The sequence below is a fragment of the Rhincodon typus genome, chromosome 16, assembly GCF_021869965.1.
Source record: "Rhincodon typus isolate 14 chromosome 16, sRhiTyp1.1, whole genome shotgun sequence".
Taxonomy (NCBI): domain Eukaryota; kingdom Metazoa; phylum Chordata; class Chondrichthyes; order Orectolobiformes; family Rhincodontidae; genus Rhincodon; species Rhincodon typus.
In genome coordinates, this window is record NC_063347.1 from 30,498,256 (window position 1) to 30,515,292 (window position 17,037).

General features: G+C 38.9%; 1 protein-coding gene across 2 annotated transcripts in view; it reads left to right on the top strand.

The window, feature by feature from the left end:
* The window catches only part of LOC109929423 (filamin-B), a 133,706-nt gene extending 124,997 nt beyond the window's left edge, over positions 1-8,709 (top strand). For both annotated transcript variants that reach the window (XM_048606251.1, XM_048606252.1), the window contains 4 exons: positions 1-86; positions 2,966-3,184; positions 4,667-4,870; positions 7,279-8,709. In XM_048606251.1, the coding sequence (XP_048462208.1) occupies positions 1-86; positions 2,966-3,184; positions 4,667-4,870; positions 7,279-7,466 (697 nt within the window). In that variant the 3' untranslated portion in view covers positions 7,467-8,709. The remainder of the gene's footprint in view (positions 87-2,965; positions 3,185-4,666; positions 4,871-7,278) is intronic.
* Positions 8,710-17,037: the final 8,328 nt, after the last annotated feature.

Here is a 17,037-nt window from a genome sequence, read left to right on the forward strand (position 1 = left end):
CAAAGTTCGAGTTGGTGAGCCTTGGCAGACAGGAGACACCAGTCTTGTTTCAGCTTATGGATTAGGCCTTGAAAAGGGAACTACTGGTAAGTTACTGATTTTTGCTCCTCATGAGCCTAAACAATTTTTCCTCTTGGTTTTGTACCAAGGGGAAAGTGCTGCAGGAAGTTAATTCTTTTGCAGTGTCACCTGTCTGAAATGTATCCTCAATGCATAAAGTTGTGTGGCAGCACACTAGGAAATGAAGTATTGCTGTCAGTTCATAGCCCTTTCTAAAGAACTAAGTTATTCAAAGATAACCAAGGTGTAGAGCTGGATGAACACAGCAGGCCGAGCAGGAAGGCTGACGTTTCAGGCCTAGACCCTTCTTCAGAACCTAGGCCCAAAACATCAGCCTTCCTGCTCCTCTGCTACTTGGCCTGCTGTGTTCATCCAGCTCTAAACCTTGTTATCTCAGATTCTCCAGCATCTGCAGTTCCTACTATCTCTAAGTTATTCAAACTTCATATCAGAACTATTCAGTAGAAGGTGGAGTTAATACTGTACTTGCTACTTTCCCAAAAATGTTTTTTTTTTAAATCTGAACTGGAAATTGTGAATCCCCCTTCATGCAAGATCACCATCCCTCCGTGCCACTGGTTCAAAATCCTGGAACTCCCTCCCCCTCCCTCACCCCTCCCTAACACATTGTGGATCTACATCAAATTGGCAGCAGCAATTTGACACCTTCCTCAAGATAAGAAATAAACCCCTTGGGAGTGAGATGAGAAACTTTTTTTTTCACCTAGAGTGGGGAGTCTGTGGATCTTACCAGTGGTTGTGGACAAAACCATTGTTTTCTAGGAAGTAGATGTAGATCTTGTGGCAAAAAGATCAAGGTATATGGGAGAGCAGGATTAGAATATTGAGGGTCAGTGATAAGCATGATATTGAATGATGTAGCTGGTTCAGAGGGGTGAAATGGCCTACACGTGCCTCTTTCTGTTTCTTACCAGTCAACTTCAAAATCTGCAAATTTGGTGCTACCTTAAGCCATCTTTTGGTCTCCAATTTTAAAGCCCTACCTCAGTCTTAAGGAACTACCACTTCAATGTGAACAGGATACTGTAACCAACCTGCTGTCCCCAGTTTTAATACTTGCAGATTTAAACACAGTACTATCTACTGCAATCATAGCTTTCAAATGCCTAATGATTGAAGGTTGTACAAATCTGGTAGCTGATTAATGTGTATATTGAACTTGATTCTCTAAAATGCCAAAGCTGCTGTGAATAATACTTTTTGCATATTTTGCCCATCTTTGTCTCTAGTCTCCCTTTTGTGACTTATCTCTTTTAAACAGACAGCATTTCCTAAGAGTTAAGCTTCCTATCAAATGACTTGTGGTTTAGCTCAATCAATGGGCATTGTAGGGCTGTTTACAAAAGATCAAATATGGATAAGTGAACAATAGCTTTCCAGCAACATTGCCTCTTTGACTCCTTAAATTTTTAAGGCTACTTTTCCAACAGCACTGACGTAGCTATACTTGAATGGCTGCTTACTTAAATCTGGTCTTAATTATTGAATCACTAAATTTTTATGGTGTAAATCAGCATGGGAAAACAGCAATGCTGTTGTGTTTTTTTTCCAAATGATTGTTTAGAACAGTACAAAGTAGCTTCTTGCTTGGGAATTTATAATCAATGGACAAATAGATTGAGGTTTGACTTTCCTGCCCAGAATTCTGGATTTGTTTCTTTTTATTGGCCACTGTCTTTCCAAATCCATATTGGGAACTACCCGAATTACTTGTTTGATTTTGAATTACCTGCTGGTTAGATTGATTGATTTGCTTTTCAGGCAGGAAGTCAGCATTGTGCATTCCCCTCTGGGAAACCCCTCAGATGGCTTTTATTCCTGTTGCAGTCAGTGCCTCCTGATATTACATACTAACTAAATAATAGGTTTCCAAATTGGCACTTATGGCCTGCAGGAGACTGAAGGTGAAAATGATTTCTTTTTTTTGATGCAGTGTCCTAAGGATTCATGCCAGTGATTTCACTAAGTCACTTCAAATGCAGCTGTCATAGGTCCAATCACTGCAAGTACCTAATGTAAGCTCACTATCCTGTTATATTTGGATGCCTCATTTGGTGACAATGATCTTTCTGTCAATGATGAAAATATAATCATAGCTATCTCTGAAATATGCACTAATCATTTTACACTAATCTCAGGCCACTGGACATTTGAAAGTTCTCTGACTATAAGACATTTTGAGGTGTAGTCGCTGGTTATTAATGCAGTGAAACTGGCAGCTGATTGCGTACCCCAAACTTGACCTAAGTAGCAATAATAACCAACTGTTAATGGTAAACTTCTAACCTGCAGAATTCTGCTAGGCTTGACAGTATAGATACTGAAAGGATGTTCCCCTCCCCTTTGGCTGCCACAATCTCTGAGGGGCAGGCCATTTTTAAGACCCAAGGTGAAAAAAAGTGAATCTTTGCAATTTTCTACTTCAGTGAGCTGAAGCTGCTAAGTCAGGTCAAATGATCTACCTTGAACGTACTCAATTAAACAGAAGGGGTGGTGGATAGAGAAGTTTAAATTTTGAGGTAGATCACCCATAATCTCATTGAATGGCAGAATGAGTATAAAGAGCTGACTAGCTTCTGCTCCTAATGTTCTTGAGCAATAAGAACCTGTTTTTGTGCTGGGTTGTTTTTCAGGGATCAGCATTGGCTAGGTCACTGGAATCACTCCATCTCTTTGAAACTACTATCTTTGCATACACTAGGTCAGGTAGTTGGGGCCTCAACTTGGGAAAAATAGCAGTGCTGCTTGTTGACTTCTACACCTCAAGCCCTAGAGTGGGGCTTGGCTGGAATTGAGGCGGAGGTCAAGAATGCTAACAACTGAACCTCAACTGAATGCTAAACACTTATGTATAAAAGTGTAATATCTGTGGTTTTTGTTGCAGGTGTCCAATCTGAATTTATTGTTAAAACAGCTAATGCTAGTCCAGGCTCACTTAGTGTTGCTATTGATGGGCCTTCCAAGGTGAAAATGGATTGTCGTGACTGCCCTGAAGGATACAAGGTTTTGTACACTCCTATGGCACCAGGAGACTACCAAATCGCCATTAAATATGGAGGACCCTATCATATTCAGGGTAGTCCTTTCAAGGCAAAAGTAACAGGTAATGACCTGGATATTAAACAATAGATAGTTGGCCTACCAGTCTGATGGCAGAAGTCCTATCTACCAATCAAATCTTAAAACACATCTCTGATATCGATCTAAAACCAATCCTATCCTGCTGACAGTTTATGAACATTATCGCTTAGCTTTTGAGACACTTCAGGAGACAAAGCTCACTCTGAATAAACTTTACAACATGGTTTCCAAGTCTTGCTGATTTTGTTTGTCTGGGCTCAACAACAAACAAATGACTTTCCTGCTCCTCTGCCTGGCCTGCTGTTCCTCCAGCTCAACACTGACTCCAGCATCTGTGTTCTTGCTATCTCCTTTTTAAAATGAAGTTGTTTTTCTTCTATCACTTTTAATGGGAGCTTTTCCTTGCAATTTAATTGATGCTTGATGCTCCTAATGAAGTCATAACCAGAAACATTTATTGAAAGATATCAATGGAGCACATTATTTTGAGTACTACATATCATGGAAATGAAGCAGTGGAATTTGCTAAAGGTGTCTGCTTGTTTTTAATTTGAACATTCCCTCGAGTTGAGGAAAAACCGAAGTTGACACCACAAGTTTCTTGAAGCTTTTCATCTTTCATTCATCACATTTGCAAGAATGTTACCATAAAAGGAAATATTTTATACTCTGCCACTGTTCCACAGACTGTACATCCAGCGTCACTCCATTTTAAAGCCTCTGATTCAGTGGAAAACTTTGTCGGAGAGCTACTGTCCATCCGTCACGTTGGATGACTTTCAACCTAGACCCCTACTGCATATGACTATCAAAGTATGTTGACTTGGTTTTCCCATGTCAAATCCTCTACTGATTGGCAGGTGGAATGTCGTTTGGTGCTTTTAAACCCTTAGATGTTTCTTCCTCCTTGCAGATGTCTTGAGTGCAAGACCACTTTTACAAGTCTCTGTAGCTACACCAATTCTTTACTTCCATGTAAACTTGGTATGATTTTGCAATGGTCAATCTGACAGGTTGCTCCAGAAAGGTCTTGGTAGTCTTCCCAGTAAACCTGGCTTGGCTGTAGTGTTCTGGGGCCTACTTGAACTGCTAATAGTTTGATACATTCTGTTGACATTTTTTTTTGAAGTTTCTCCCTTCAAGTTGTTTTAAGCTTCATGAAAAGTAATGAGTTTAATTCATATCATTCTGGACACACTCCCTAAGCACAGGCTAAGGAGAGAATCATGACTTTGCATTCTTTTAGAAAAAGAGCTTTTTTATCTTTTAAAATACGCTGATCAGTTTTAATAGTCAATCTCTTCTCTAAAGCAGTACTGTTCAAGTACACAGTGTAGACTTAACTGCTGGCTTACAATAAGTCAATGGATAACTTCTTTGGTTTTTATAACATTTGAAGATGACATTTTTTTCACGTAGGTTGCAGTGCTTTAGTTTTAGAAATCCTAGAGGTAATGGATTAATTTTGCTATCTCTTCCCCTTTTATCCCCTTTCCCCTTCTAGGTGCTCGGTTGATTGGTGGTGGCAGTACCCATGAAAGCTCCTCTATTGTGGTAGAATCTGTGACCAAATCCACGACTGTTCACTCCTACAGTGCCATCCCCAAATTTACATCTGACAGCAGTAAAGTAGTGTCCAGTGGTGCAGGCCTCTCCATGGCAAATGTAGGTCAGAAGAACTGCTTCTCGGTGGATTGTAGCAGAGCAGGTAAAACTAACATTAAAACTTGAATACATTAATACAATTGTAGCTCTGGTTTTTTATGTCCAGCTGTAATGTAGCTTGGTATTGAGGTCTAAAGCCTGTTGTACATTAGTTTGAGTTTGGTAATTGATCCTATTATCTCGTGCATATAAAGTATTCTGGATTAGCTTGAGATCTAAATGGTTTGAACATCCTGCAGCATTTTTATGCTTGGGCTTTCAACCAATGGTATTAAATAACCAGTCAAGTTATGTGCTTGTCTCTTGAAGCTTTTTGTGATTGGCCTAGAGTTGCTATTGACATTGGTTTGGGACTGCTTATGCGTTCTAAAGCTCTGCTGAGGGTTACATGTTTGAGTTTCAAATGTGGTTAAAAGCCAGGAGTCACTTAGTGATCTCTTTTGCGTATTCTTGATCAGTTTAACTTCTAACAACTTTTCAGTACAAATTATTGTAATAATGGGTATGTAAGCTCTTTTGGTAACTAATTTTTAATTGTTGGCTCTTGAACACTTTTTTTTTCTACAAACCAATGTTTTGACTCCAACTTTAAGTGTTTTCATGTTATTTACTTTTACAGCAGAACTTCATAATGTGCACAGGACTTAATGTAATGGCTTGAAATAAGGCCCTCCTTTTTATGCCAGTAATTATTGAGGAAAGCTACTATACTGCAAATCCTTCAGCTCTGCAATAGACATACCAAGGCTCTGACCATCTATACATTTTGTCAATTGTTACTGAGTCCCACCTGTTCTGTGGGACTAAATTTCCAGGACATGGTGGCTAGATAGGCAATGGCAACTTTGAGGCTAAAGTCTTGAGCAGCACTGTCTTGTTTCATTCTTCCAGAAATAACTGGCTGCTTTTCTGTGCATATGTTTGATAATGCTATCAGAAGTGAAAGGTATCATTGCTAGTGCTATTAAGCAGTTCTTAATCTGCTGAACAATGCTGTTGAGTTCTGTCTGGCATTTGCTTATAGATGTCACTATAGCTTTGATCCAATGTAAGTGAGCTGAGTGGCTGCTGTTATCAATAAGGCAGCATCTGATTGCATCAAGTGACCCAAGCAAACCTGGAATCTGATTTTTTTTTTGAGGTGGGTCTTTGAAAGAGGTAATCATTCCACCATTTTGGGACAAAGTAAGATGGTTGTGGTTGCCTGAAGCCAAACACCTGAGCCCCAGGAAATTGCAGCAGGAGTTCCTTAGGTAGTATGCTAGACCCAGCTATCTTTAATTTCTACAAATTAGTCTTCCCACCATTTTACGGACAGAAGCATGTTGACTGAATAATATGCATTGACAATTGAGCTCCTTTTTAATCTTATCGAAGATCTGCAGCTCTAGTGAACCAACCAACTGCAGCCACAACCCAAGCAACTGGTTTTTGTGTAAACGTTTCGTTCCCCCTTCTAGGTGACCTCTTCAGTGCAGTCTAGCCTCCGAAGCAGTGTTCTGTTTCACACTGCAACCATTGGTGCCATAAACAGGTTGAAATAGACCACATGTACGTACCACTACAGAGCAAAACTAGAAACAACTACCAACCATGACAGACCAGACCATATAAATGCATAACAGAACAGAACAACAGCACTTCAGTGTAGGCTTGACCGCAAGAAAGATGTCCCCTAGAAGGGAAATGACTCATATTTTGCATGAAAACCAGTCAGCTCGGCAAACCAACCAATTCTGCACTCCTTTTTAGGTATGAGTGGTCAGTATCTATTTGCAGCAAAACCTGAACAGCATCCAGGTTTGGGTTGAAAAGTGATAGGAGTGAAACTTGCTCTCTGTAAATATTAGGCAATGACCACTTCAAATGAGAATCTAAACAGTCCCCATGTCACTTAACAGTGACCCTTGCTGAAAGGCCCCAGTACCAACTTCCTGGAGGCTTTTAAACTAGAAATCGAACAGGAATCGGGCACTGCCTGAAAAGGAGATGGATGAAATAAAAGTATCGTGAATTTCAAGTTAGGACATCTAGATGTTAAAATGACTTCGGGTGAAGCATTAATGCTTTGTTTTCCAGATAGATGCCCTGGATATTCAGCTCCCTTGCCTATGTGTGATGGAGACACCACTTGTAAAACACTACTTGCAGAAGGGCCTTGATGCATAATGACACCTCTTTAAGCCACTAGTGCATGAAAATTGAGTCCAGAAATAGAGAAATTTTCTCCAGAATAACCCCAAAGTATTCTGGAAATGGGAGGGAGGTGTATTCAAATTGTAATGGGTTTAAATTTTTGTCTGCTATAAGATGGATCTGATGTTTGAACCACTTGTGCAGTTGGATCTATACTTCTAATCTCATCTTGTTAGTGTTATTTTTAAATCTCCTAGTTGCTACAAATTTCTCATACAAGTGGTTAATTTCTAAACATTTTTTGTCCTCTCTTAGGTTCAAATGTACTACTGGTTGGTGTTCATGGACCCACGATTCCATGTGAGGAGGTGTCTGTGAAACACATTGGAAATGAGCAGTACAACGTAGCCTATGTAGTGAAGGAGAGGGGAAACTATACACTGGTTGTGAAATGGGGTGACGAGCATATTCCTGGGAGTCCATTCTATATAACAGTTCCTTAAACAGGCCATCTCTAATCTGGCTACTTTTGAATTCAGCACTCCAATTTGGTATCTGAGTTTCCAAGGACACTGCAATTGTATGATGGCTTCAAAGCTCCAAAATGGATGCCTTTTTCAAATATTCGCTGTTGAATCAGCCACTCCAAAGAATGGACTGGGTTATGGGTGGATCGTATGGATTATATATATAAATATGAACAAAACTGGATTATTCTGGGTTTTTTGCTAGGCCTGTTTGGCTAAAGCCATTAATAGCTGTTTGATCTTCAGATGGACTTGACTGCAATGTAGAATGAGGGATATCCCATTCTGAAATGGTTATTTCTTGTTTGCCATGTTTCACTATAATAATGACCTGGCAGACAGCATTGCTTCTGAGTACCATTTTTTGATTAGGGTGCATGCACAATCTTTGAAGCTTTTTGTAAGGAATGTGCAAACTGATCAAAGGATTTTTATGATCTTGTCTAATTGGAGACTCAGGAACTCTGGCTTCAAATTTCTGCAAATGTCCTTTGCATAAACACTGATCTTAAATTATTTTTTTGGCTGGGGAAAACCATGCTGCTGTGGCTGTCCTTATCACCCATTTCACTGTCTACTGCATGCTCTAATATTGGTGTCATTTGATTTAGAGGACTAGTTGGAATAAGATGGCATATAAGGCAAGATTTTTGCAAGCACCTAATTAGTCAATTTCTGCCATGTGGCTCTACCTCCCTGGCAGCCAGTGGTGCATCAAATGCTCAAGTTGGCTAAACCTGGAATAGCAGACAAGCCAACCAAAATTCCTCCTGGACATATTTGGCCACCCCTATTTTTCTCCTTCTTGCTGATTGGTAGTGCTGCCATTTTAGACGTACTTGGATATTTGATCTTGGTACTTCTGCCAAAATGAACTTGCCCATGCAGCAAAGTTTTTTTTTTTAAGGGCTGCTCACCTGATTCTGGTGCATATGAGTAAAACTTAAATAGGTCAGTTTGTATAACTGGATATTTGTTTTTGACTTAAATTTAAAAACTACTAAATTGCACAACTCTTCTCTTAAACTGAACTTTAAGGTCTATACTCTGGCATTAATCTTAATAATTCTTTCCTCTAGGGCTGATTTTTGTAATTGGATTTTGTATTGGAGTCTAAAACATGGGGAAGAGTGGTTTGTCATTTTTATAATGCTTTGCCTTACTGTGAAAAGCTTAATGTAACTCAACTGAATCAATAAACTTCAATAAATGCACAATGTTCACTTGTTTGAAATATTGCATTTGTTACTAGGAAACTTTTTTCAAAGGAGAGGTTTCATAAAAGACTGCTAAGTGTTCTTGAATGTCCCAGATTAAATGTGTAATTATTTTTATGGGTTTCCAAGCTGCTGTTTACTACTTGACAAGTGCTGAAAGTAGATCTAAGTGGTAAATATCTTAAACACCTGATTTTTTTTTAGTTAAGTCAAAAGATGTCCTGTTTTGGTTCAATATTTGAACAAAACAGGATTCAACCCTTGAAAGCTTAAACATTACTTTTTTATGAAAAAGTACCTTAACTGATCTTTCTATTTTTGCTTATTTATACAACTGTATTGCATGTTGTGTATTTTTGCCAGCATACTTTGTCTCCTGTCAAGTTTTTGATTGCCCTTTTTGGCTTCCAAAATACGCAAACCTGGCTGGCTATTCTTTGCACCTCTGTAAGCCTGTTGACTTATCCTTTGCTTCCCAGGTAAGCCACATATGGATTGATCTTGTGGCAGTCTAAATTCGTATTTTGAACACTTTTTTTTTTATACAAACATGAACAGCCTATTTTGCAGCCACTCACCCCCATCGCCCACCACCTCACCAAGCTAGTAGTGAATGACCTGCTAGTCATGAAGGAACCTTGAAGGAAAAACCATGCCCATCATTCAGCTAATATATATCCTGTTTGCATGAATGGGCAAGCTAGCAGCACTTGTCCGCTAGGGCTTCCTGCTAGTACTATCAGTTGGTCTGTGAAAATTGTAATTTTAATGACTTTATTCTGCATTTGCTTTGCAAATTATTAGTTTAAGCCTGAACTATTTGTCTGCTGTTTGGAGATTCACTACTTTTGGGAGCATATGCTTGAGTATTAAAGTAGGTTTTTGTCATGGCCAATATTATCTGACAAGGTTAAACCCTGTTTCAGAGGTGCTTGGGCATAAACTGCCACTTGCAGTGAGCAAAGTATTCTGGTAGCCTGCATGTCATACCTGTCCATTTAGAATATCAAATTGCAAAGCCACATTGGTATTTATTTCTAACCTGCTACAACTAGAGATATCAAGCATGAGATTTCCTGGACAACATCTGCATTCATACCACAATATCCCACTTAATATTGTTTTAGTTTTGCATTTTGAGAAAATTCTCAAATTCCACAAGTCATTAATGAAGCATTTCAATCAAGTGTTTTGAATATCAGTACAGAAAGTCCACTAACTATTGGCTACACTTTCTTCAACAAAATTCTTAGCAAATATAACTAGTTGTGAGAACAGTGTTATGGTATAGCAATACTGTTTCAACAACACTTCAGACAAGTATGTACACTTTGATGTACTGAGTTTTCATGATCATTCCCCAAAAAACATCCTGTTAAATGCTATATGCAAGATAAGTTGACTGCATAGTGTTTCACCTCCCCCTGACTTGTACTGAAAATCGAGCCCTGCTATTGCTATCAAAGCTGAAGGATGTTAAAATATGCAGAGTTCATCAATTTACCCAATTTTCATAACCAGGCTAACAAACAAAGGACCAAGTGGTGGTACTTCATTTGTACATAACTAATTTAAACTCTAATCCCCTTAAACTCACCATTTTTTCCAAAAGTAGGAAAATGGGTGTTCCAGACATCAGATGGTTTTTGGGGTCCTGTTTCCAGTTGCTTCAATTGGTTTATAAGGGGCACTGGCTAGTTCACACTTAAGGCAGTGACCTCTTGCTGAAAGGTGGGGTGGAAGAAGAAATGACCTGGGTTTTCTTCAGGTTTTAAAGTAGCATTTTTTGTCTTTTTTTAAAAAAAAAACCTGAGCTCTTAAATTGGTAGATCTGAGTTTCTCCAACTTGTTCGCAGCCCCAACCTGTTCAACTAATGAACCAGTGAGATGTTGGCAGATAAAAGTCATCAATAACCAATTTACTAGTCAGCAGACCAATCAGCTACTTGTTGCTGGTGAAACTGTTTGTACATGCTTCAGCTTGTCTAAGCTACATCTACAACTACTGTTAGTAGGCAACTCGGTAAATTTATTTGTAACGAGTGCCTAGTTACTCCCTGTTTAAAAAGCATAAGTGCAATCCTTTTAAGCTGTGGACTGAAATGGGAACATAATACAGGAAAATAAACTTTATTATTGTATATGGGACCAAATATATGGCAAGTAACCTAGTGCTAGAAACATCCATCGGCCTGCTTTGTCTGGATGGGGAAAATAATTAGGCTTCATGCTTCCAATGTTTCTAATGGCCACTGGAACAGAGCAATCTAATGGAAAGTGAGAATTTCCTTAGAACTCCTGACCATCCACCTATCGCTTCCCTTGGTCCAGTCACTCTAGCTGTAAAGTTTTGGACTTTTAATTGAATCTTGTCTTAAGATCAGTTTAATCTTTCATAAAGATTACTTGCATGCTTAAACTTGAATGTACCTACTTATTTGGGTCTCGTCCATACATTTGTTAACGCATTCATTGTTATGGAAACAGCTGTCCAAAATACATGTAAATTTAAGTACAGCAAACCCTGTTTTAAGCAGCACCTTACAAGCTGGCACTTGAGAAACTGGCAAAAATTATATAACCCAAACTCTGACAACATGGTATTTATGCTACAAGTGTATACCCCATGCATTACATTTCAGTGTCTTTGATTTTTTTTTAAGGGATGCTGATGTCAAAGCTTTGTTTAGTCAGTTTACTGTGGTAATATGTACCTCAATCAGGAAAATTTTGATCAACTGTCACATTCCTAGTTCCAGTGCCAGTTGTTAAAATTTTGCTGCATTGGAGAAATGGAAGTTGACATTCCACATTTTTAAGATTAAAATTCCCATGTCCCATTCCAACAATGATGGCACTGTGCTGTTCTGTATTAGCAAGGCAGTTTGGGTCATGTGTTTTTGACAGAAGTCACTCTTACTCTTGGCCTTGTTTGTGTAGCATTTCCTCTTTAACTTTGGCTGTTTTTTGTTTTATCTTCTTTTTTGTTTTTTTTTTTTGGAGAACTAGTGAGACTTAAATGAAGACCAACTTGTAAAATCAATTTTGCATAAATGTATCTGGATGTCATCTAGATTGTCATTCACACAGGCTCTCTCACTCCCAGGCACTCAGACCTGCTGTAAAACAAGTTTGTTTCTAATCCACTTGTCAGGTACTTTCCTAAGCTGCACAACATGCAACTGAGCTGTAACAATTGTATTTGTTTTGGTTACCAAGTGGTAGGTCCCTGAATAGGTGCTGGGAAAGGAGGTACAACACAGGTTTTATCCAGCTGTTTTCAGTTGTATTTTGAGCAATGTTAACATTAGAAAATTCCCACTAATTTTCCCAGCACTAACTTCACAACTCCGTTTAAGACTGAACTCCCAAATACCTTGTTAAACAAACATTAAATGCTTGCTGAAATGTTTATAAAATGTAGCTTTAACCTGAGTTAATGGAGGCTATGAAGTTCCACCATCAACACTTAGACATCTCTTGGGATGAGCTATTGAGTTTAAAGAATAACACTAGTGCAGTACCAGATCTGTTTGATACTAATGCTGTTAGTATCAACTTTTTTCTGTCTTAACCATATCTCTGTACTAGCCATTAAGTAATGTAACAACCTGTTTACTGTTGGTCAAGTTGAGCCATCTGCTGAAGCCTTTTGTGGCTATCCTTTCCCACTTAGTCAATACAGCACAGAAACAGACCCTTCAATTCAACTCATCTGCACTAATCAGACATCCCAATCTGACCTAGTCCCATTTGGCTCCTATAACCCTTCCTATTCACATACCCATCCAGATGCCTCTAATATTGTAACTGCCTCTACTGCCACCACCCCTGGCAGCTCTTTCCATGCACCACTCTCCATGAAAAAATTGCTCCTCAGGTTCTTCTAAATCTTTCCCCCTCACCTTTTAAATCTAGAACTCCAGTTTTGGACTCAGCTCTCCCTCCACCCCATCAAAATTGTTTGGGGGCAGGGGGGTGGAAAGAAAGCCCTCAGCTATTCACCTATCCATACCCCTCAGTTTTATAAACTTCTAAGGTCACCCTTGGTCACTGCGGGGGTTCGGGGGGAGAAAGAACTTGTCCTCGTAGTTCAAACCATCTAGTCCTGGCAACAACCTTAATCTTTTCTACACCTTCAATTTTCACAACATCCTTTCTAGAAGGGTAACTGGAATTGCACGAAGTATTCCAAAAGTGGCCTCCAATGTCCTGACCAATGAAGGTAAGCATGCCAAAGGCCACCTTCACCACCCTGTCTACCCATGACTCTACTTTCAAGGAACCAATCACCTGCACCCTACTGTCTTCATTTGGGCCTACCATTTAACTGTGCAAGTCTTGCCCTGGTTTGCATTACCAAAATCAACACCTCATTTATCTAAATTAAACTCCACCTGCCACTCCTGGTTTACTGAGAATCTTCACTGTCCTCTACGCCACCTATTTTGTCATATGCAAACATTTTAACCATGCTCTTATATTCACAGACTGCTACCAGAGAGAATTGGCAATTAATTTACCCAGACCTTCCAGTTGGGTCAGGTGGATGACCATGACAGTATAGAACTTGGACATTATCCACGCTTTCATTTAAAATTGCATTGCATTGTTAACACCAATATTATTTCAGCTGACTTCTCAAAATTTTAACTTCTAGGATAATGTAATTTTCATTACAGGTAGAAATGAAATTTACTGAATTTACCTTTTTGTAGGTGAAGTTATTAAACTGTCCAGTTAATTTCTGGTTCTGACTTGAGTACAATAGTGGATTTGAAACAACAGCGTTTGAAATCTAATAATCTTAGAATCAGATCAGACTCTAAACTCTGGCTTAAATGTGTTTTGAGGTTCATGGATCTGGTCATATCTGAAAAGACAGACTGGCAAATGCTTTTACATTAAACAGTTGAAGAAATTATTTCCACTGATTTTTGAAGAATTTAGAACCAGGGGCCATAGTGTGCCTATGGAATGAGCTGCCAGAGGAGTGGAGCCTGGTACAAGTAACAGCATTTAAAAGGCATCTGGATGGGTATATGAATAGAAAGGGTTTAATCATAAAATCCCTACACTACAGAAGCAGGCAATTTGGTCCATCAAGTCTGCACCAACCCTCTGAACAGCATCCCACCCAAATCCACCCACTCCCCTATCCCCATAACCCTGAATTTCCCATGGCTAATACATCCTTGGACACTATATATGGGCAATTTAGCATGGCCAAACTACCTAACCTGCATATAAAGAAAAACACAGCACACGAACAGGCCTTTTGGCCCTCCAAGCCTGCACTGACGCATCCTGTCCTTCCATATTAAAACTGTCTTCACTTACAGGATCCATATAATCTCTGGACTGTGGGAGGAAACCGTAGCACCTGGCAGAAACCCCAGCAGACATCAATCAGGTTCCTGTATGGTATAGCAGGCTCTTGAGGGCCACTATAGCCTGTTCCTGTCTTCAAACTGTCACATGGACATTTTTTGTTTCACTGTATCTGCACAATTGAGATTTCATAATGTGAAATGCATTGTACTGTCCAACAAATTCATTCTACATTTTCTAGAAGAGGCCCTTAACTTCTAAAACAGTTGCATGACAGCACAATATGCAATGTAAAGGTAGCTGCCTGACCTTTGACTCCATTACATGAACCAGTCAGCTGTGATGTACAGTAACATGGCAAGCGCAGAAACCAGACAAAGTCTTGCATTAGAGCTATGTAAATGATTAGTGTTGTAACCAATTCAAGACTTCTGTCTGAACAAGATCTCAACTCCTGGTACTGTTGCATGGACTAACGTAGAGAACCACAACTATTCATAATCTTTTATTTTCAAAAAATATCATAGTTCTCTCACATGCCAGTCTGTTTTGAGACTGACCTCAATACTACTAGAAGCAAAATCTTGCCTATGGGCAATTATTCAAAAGCCACATGTAGTTATTTTTAAAAATAATGAACTGAAAATCTGACATTTTAAAAATGCTAGTGATTTGGCAGCATATTCTTGGTGTTGCCCTCTAAGACTCTTTTGCTGAAAGTCTATGGGCAGAAAAATCATTGGTCTTCCTCTTTACACTTTAATCATTTGCTGAGCCCTCTGCCCAAAGATTCTGGGAAAGCATCTTTGGGCAATACTCTGTCTAAACTGCTAAAAACTGGGTTGCCGTCAAGAGTATCTCTTTATATAAAGAGACCACTTTGTTAATTTCCAGAGTTCCTGGCTTTGGAAAGTGTTTTTCTTTTTTCCCTTCCCCATCCCACCCTATTGCGAATGGACTCACTTAATTTAATCTGGATGAACACAAAGGACATAATGCAGCACTATCTGGCTGAGGTATAATATCAACTGAATTTTATCGTGAGCCATTCTCATTTGGGAGTTACTTATTTACATGTGCTTTGAGACTAGAGTGAAGGTAGTCAGCCAGCACAGAATAGTAGTGATCAATCAAATCTGGAAGAGTTTGTAAGAAAGACCTTTTAGGATGGGAAGTGAATGATAGGAGAACTATTGTAGTAAGACTGAGTGAGAATTAAAACATTTTAATTGCAACACCCACCAGCTTAGCTTGTAGCAGTTCTTGAAACATGACTTAAAATGAGTTCCTATTGGAAAGGCGAGGAAGAAAGTGTGGGAGATCTGGTTTAGTGACAGTGGGGAAAATACCTGGAAAGGAGGAGTGATTGGGACCAAAGTCTATAATGTTTGGCAGCAGGTGCTGTATTGGTAACCAATGAATTGGAGAGGATGAACAGTGGACTGGTGAGTGAGATGAGCTGTAGGAGGTCCTGGATAACCTAAAGTGAGACTGGAGACTTTAAGTAAAGATGAGAATGTGACTAATACAGCTGTCATGGTGAAAGTCAAATATTTATGCATATTTGTAATATGAACTGATAAACCTTTGGATAGAAAACTAACTTATTCCCTGGTGTTACAGCTGGATTGGAGTGTAGTGTATTTGAGGGTTCTCTTGACCATTACGTATCTTTGATTCAATGTAAAATGTCTGGCCAGAGCTGAGGATCTAGGAAAGCTGTACTTGATGCTGAGCCATAGCAACTCTCCCAGCTTTAATCCAGTCTCTCATTTAAGTGCCAAATAAAGCTATTTACCTCTTTTTGTTAACACCACCCAATATTTTAAGAGGTCCTTAAATTGGAGGCATGGCTTGTACATTCTATTCAAAATTTTTTGTTTTGGTCTGATGCCAAAATCGACAATTTTGAAAAATATGACCAGGACTAACTCTCTTTCTTTTTGAATTGCCTCAAAGGCAATAGGTTTGTGATTGGAATATGTGGCTATAATCTACAGCATGTGGTGCTTTTGTAATGATTCCAATCATAACTCTGGCTTTTTATATTTGGAGGGAGGGTTATGCTGAACACTACCCTATTATTGGGGCATGGAGAAAATTTTAATGGTCAAAGCACATAAAAGGAATTTTTGTTTCTAAACCATTAACAGGCATTCCTGCGGCTAGTCAAACATTTGGGATTAAAAACATTCAAATTTAAAAACATTTGTATTTGTGTTCAATGTCTTTCCTTTTTTTAATGCCCAAGCTCTTTTTTAGAGACCTCCAAGATTTAAAAGACTAGGTAACTGATTAAATATTAGCAGCTACCAAGCTCTTAAACTCAAGGTTGTAGAAAAGATGTCCTTTTGTTGAAAACTAATTTAAACTCAACTGGAGGTCATGTTCTAATGTGGGTTTTAATGAGACTTTTGCTTTTAGAATAAAAATATTGAAGGGAAGCTTCTCCATACAAGAGAGCTTTTTAAAACAATTGAAGGATATAGGTTTCCCTCAACTAGTTTCTGTCTAGATTCCATGACCCCACTCTAATCTGAGCGACTGAGCTTTCACAAGATGCTGAAAAGTACACTGCTATAATTTGAAGCTGAAAAATAAAATCAACGGAGCTGTGCAATGTCAATTACTCACTTGCAAAAGTAAGAATGGAAGGGTTTTTGAAATTCCATGTGTTGCAGTAAACAATAGGGAAAAAATTGTGGTACTTGAACCAAAAAAATACACCAATTGCAAACCCACACTATTTTTAACAATAGTATATTTTTCATCTAGTTGCTAATTGGAATAAATAAATTGGTGCAAAACTTAGGTAATATAACCTTTCTACTCTTCAGTGATTATTTCCAAGTTGAGACAATTGGCTATTTGGTCAATTTAAAAACAATGGCACATTATTAATGAGCTAGTAGGAACTGGAGAATCTGAGATAACAAAGTGTAGAGCTGGATGAACACAGCAGGCCAAGCAGCATCCGAGGAGCAGGAAGGCTGACGTTT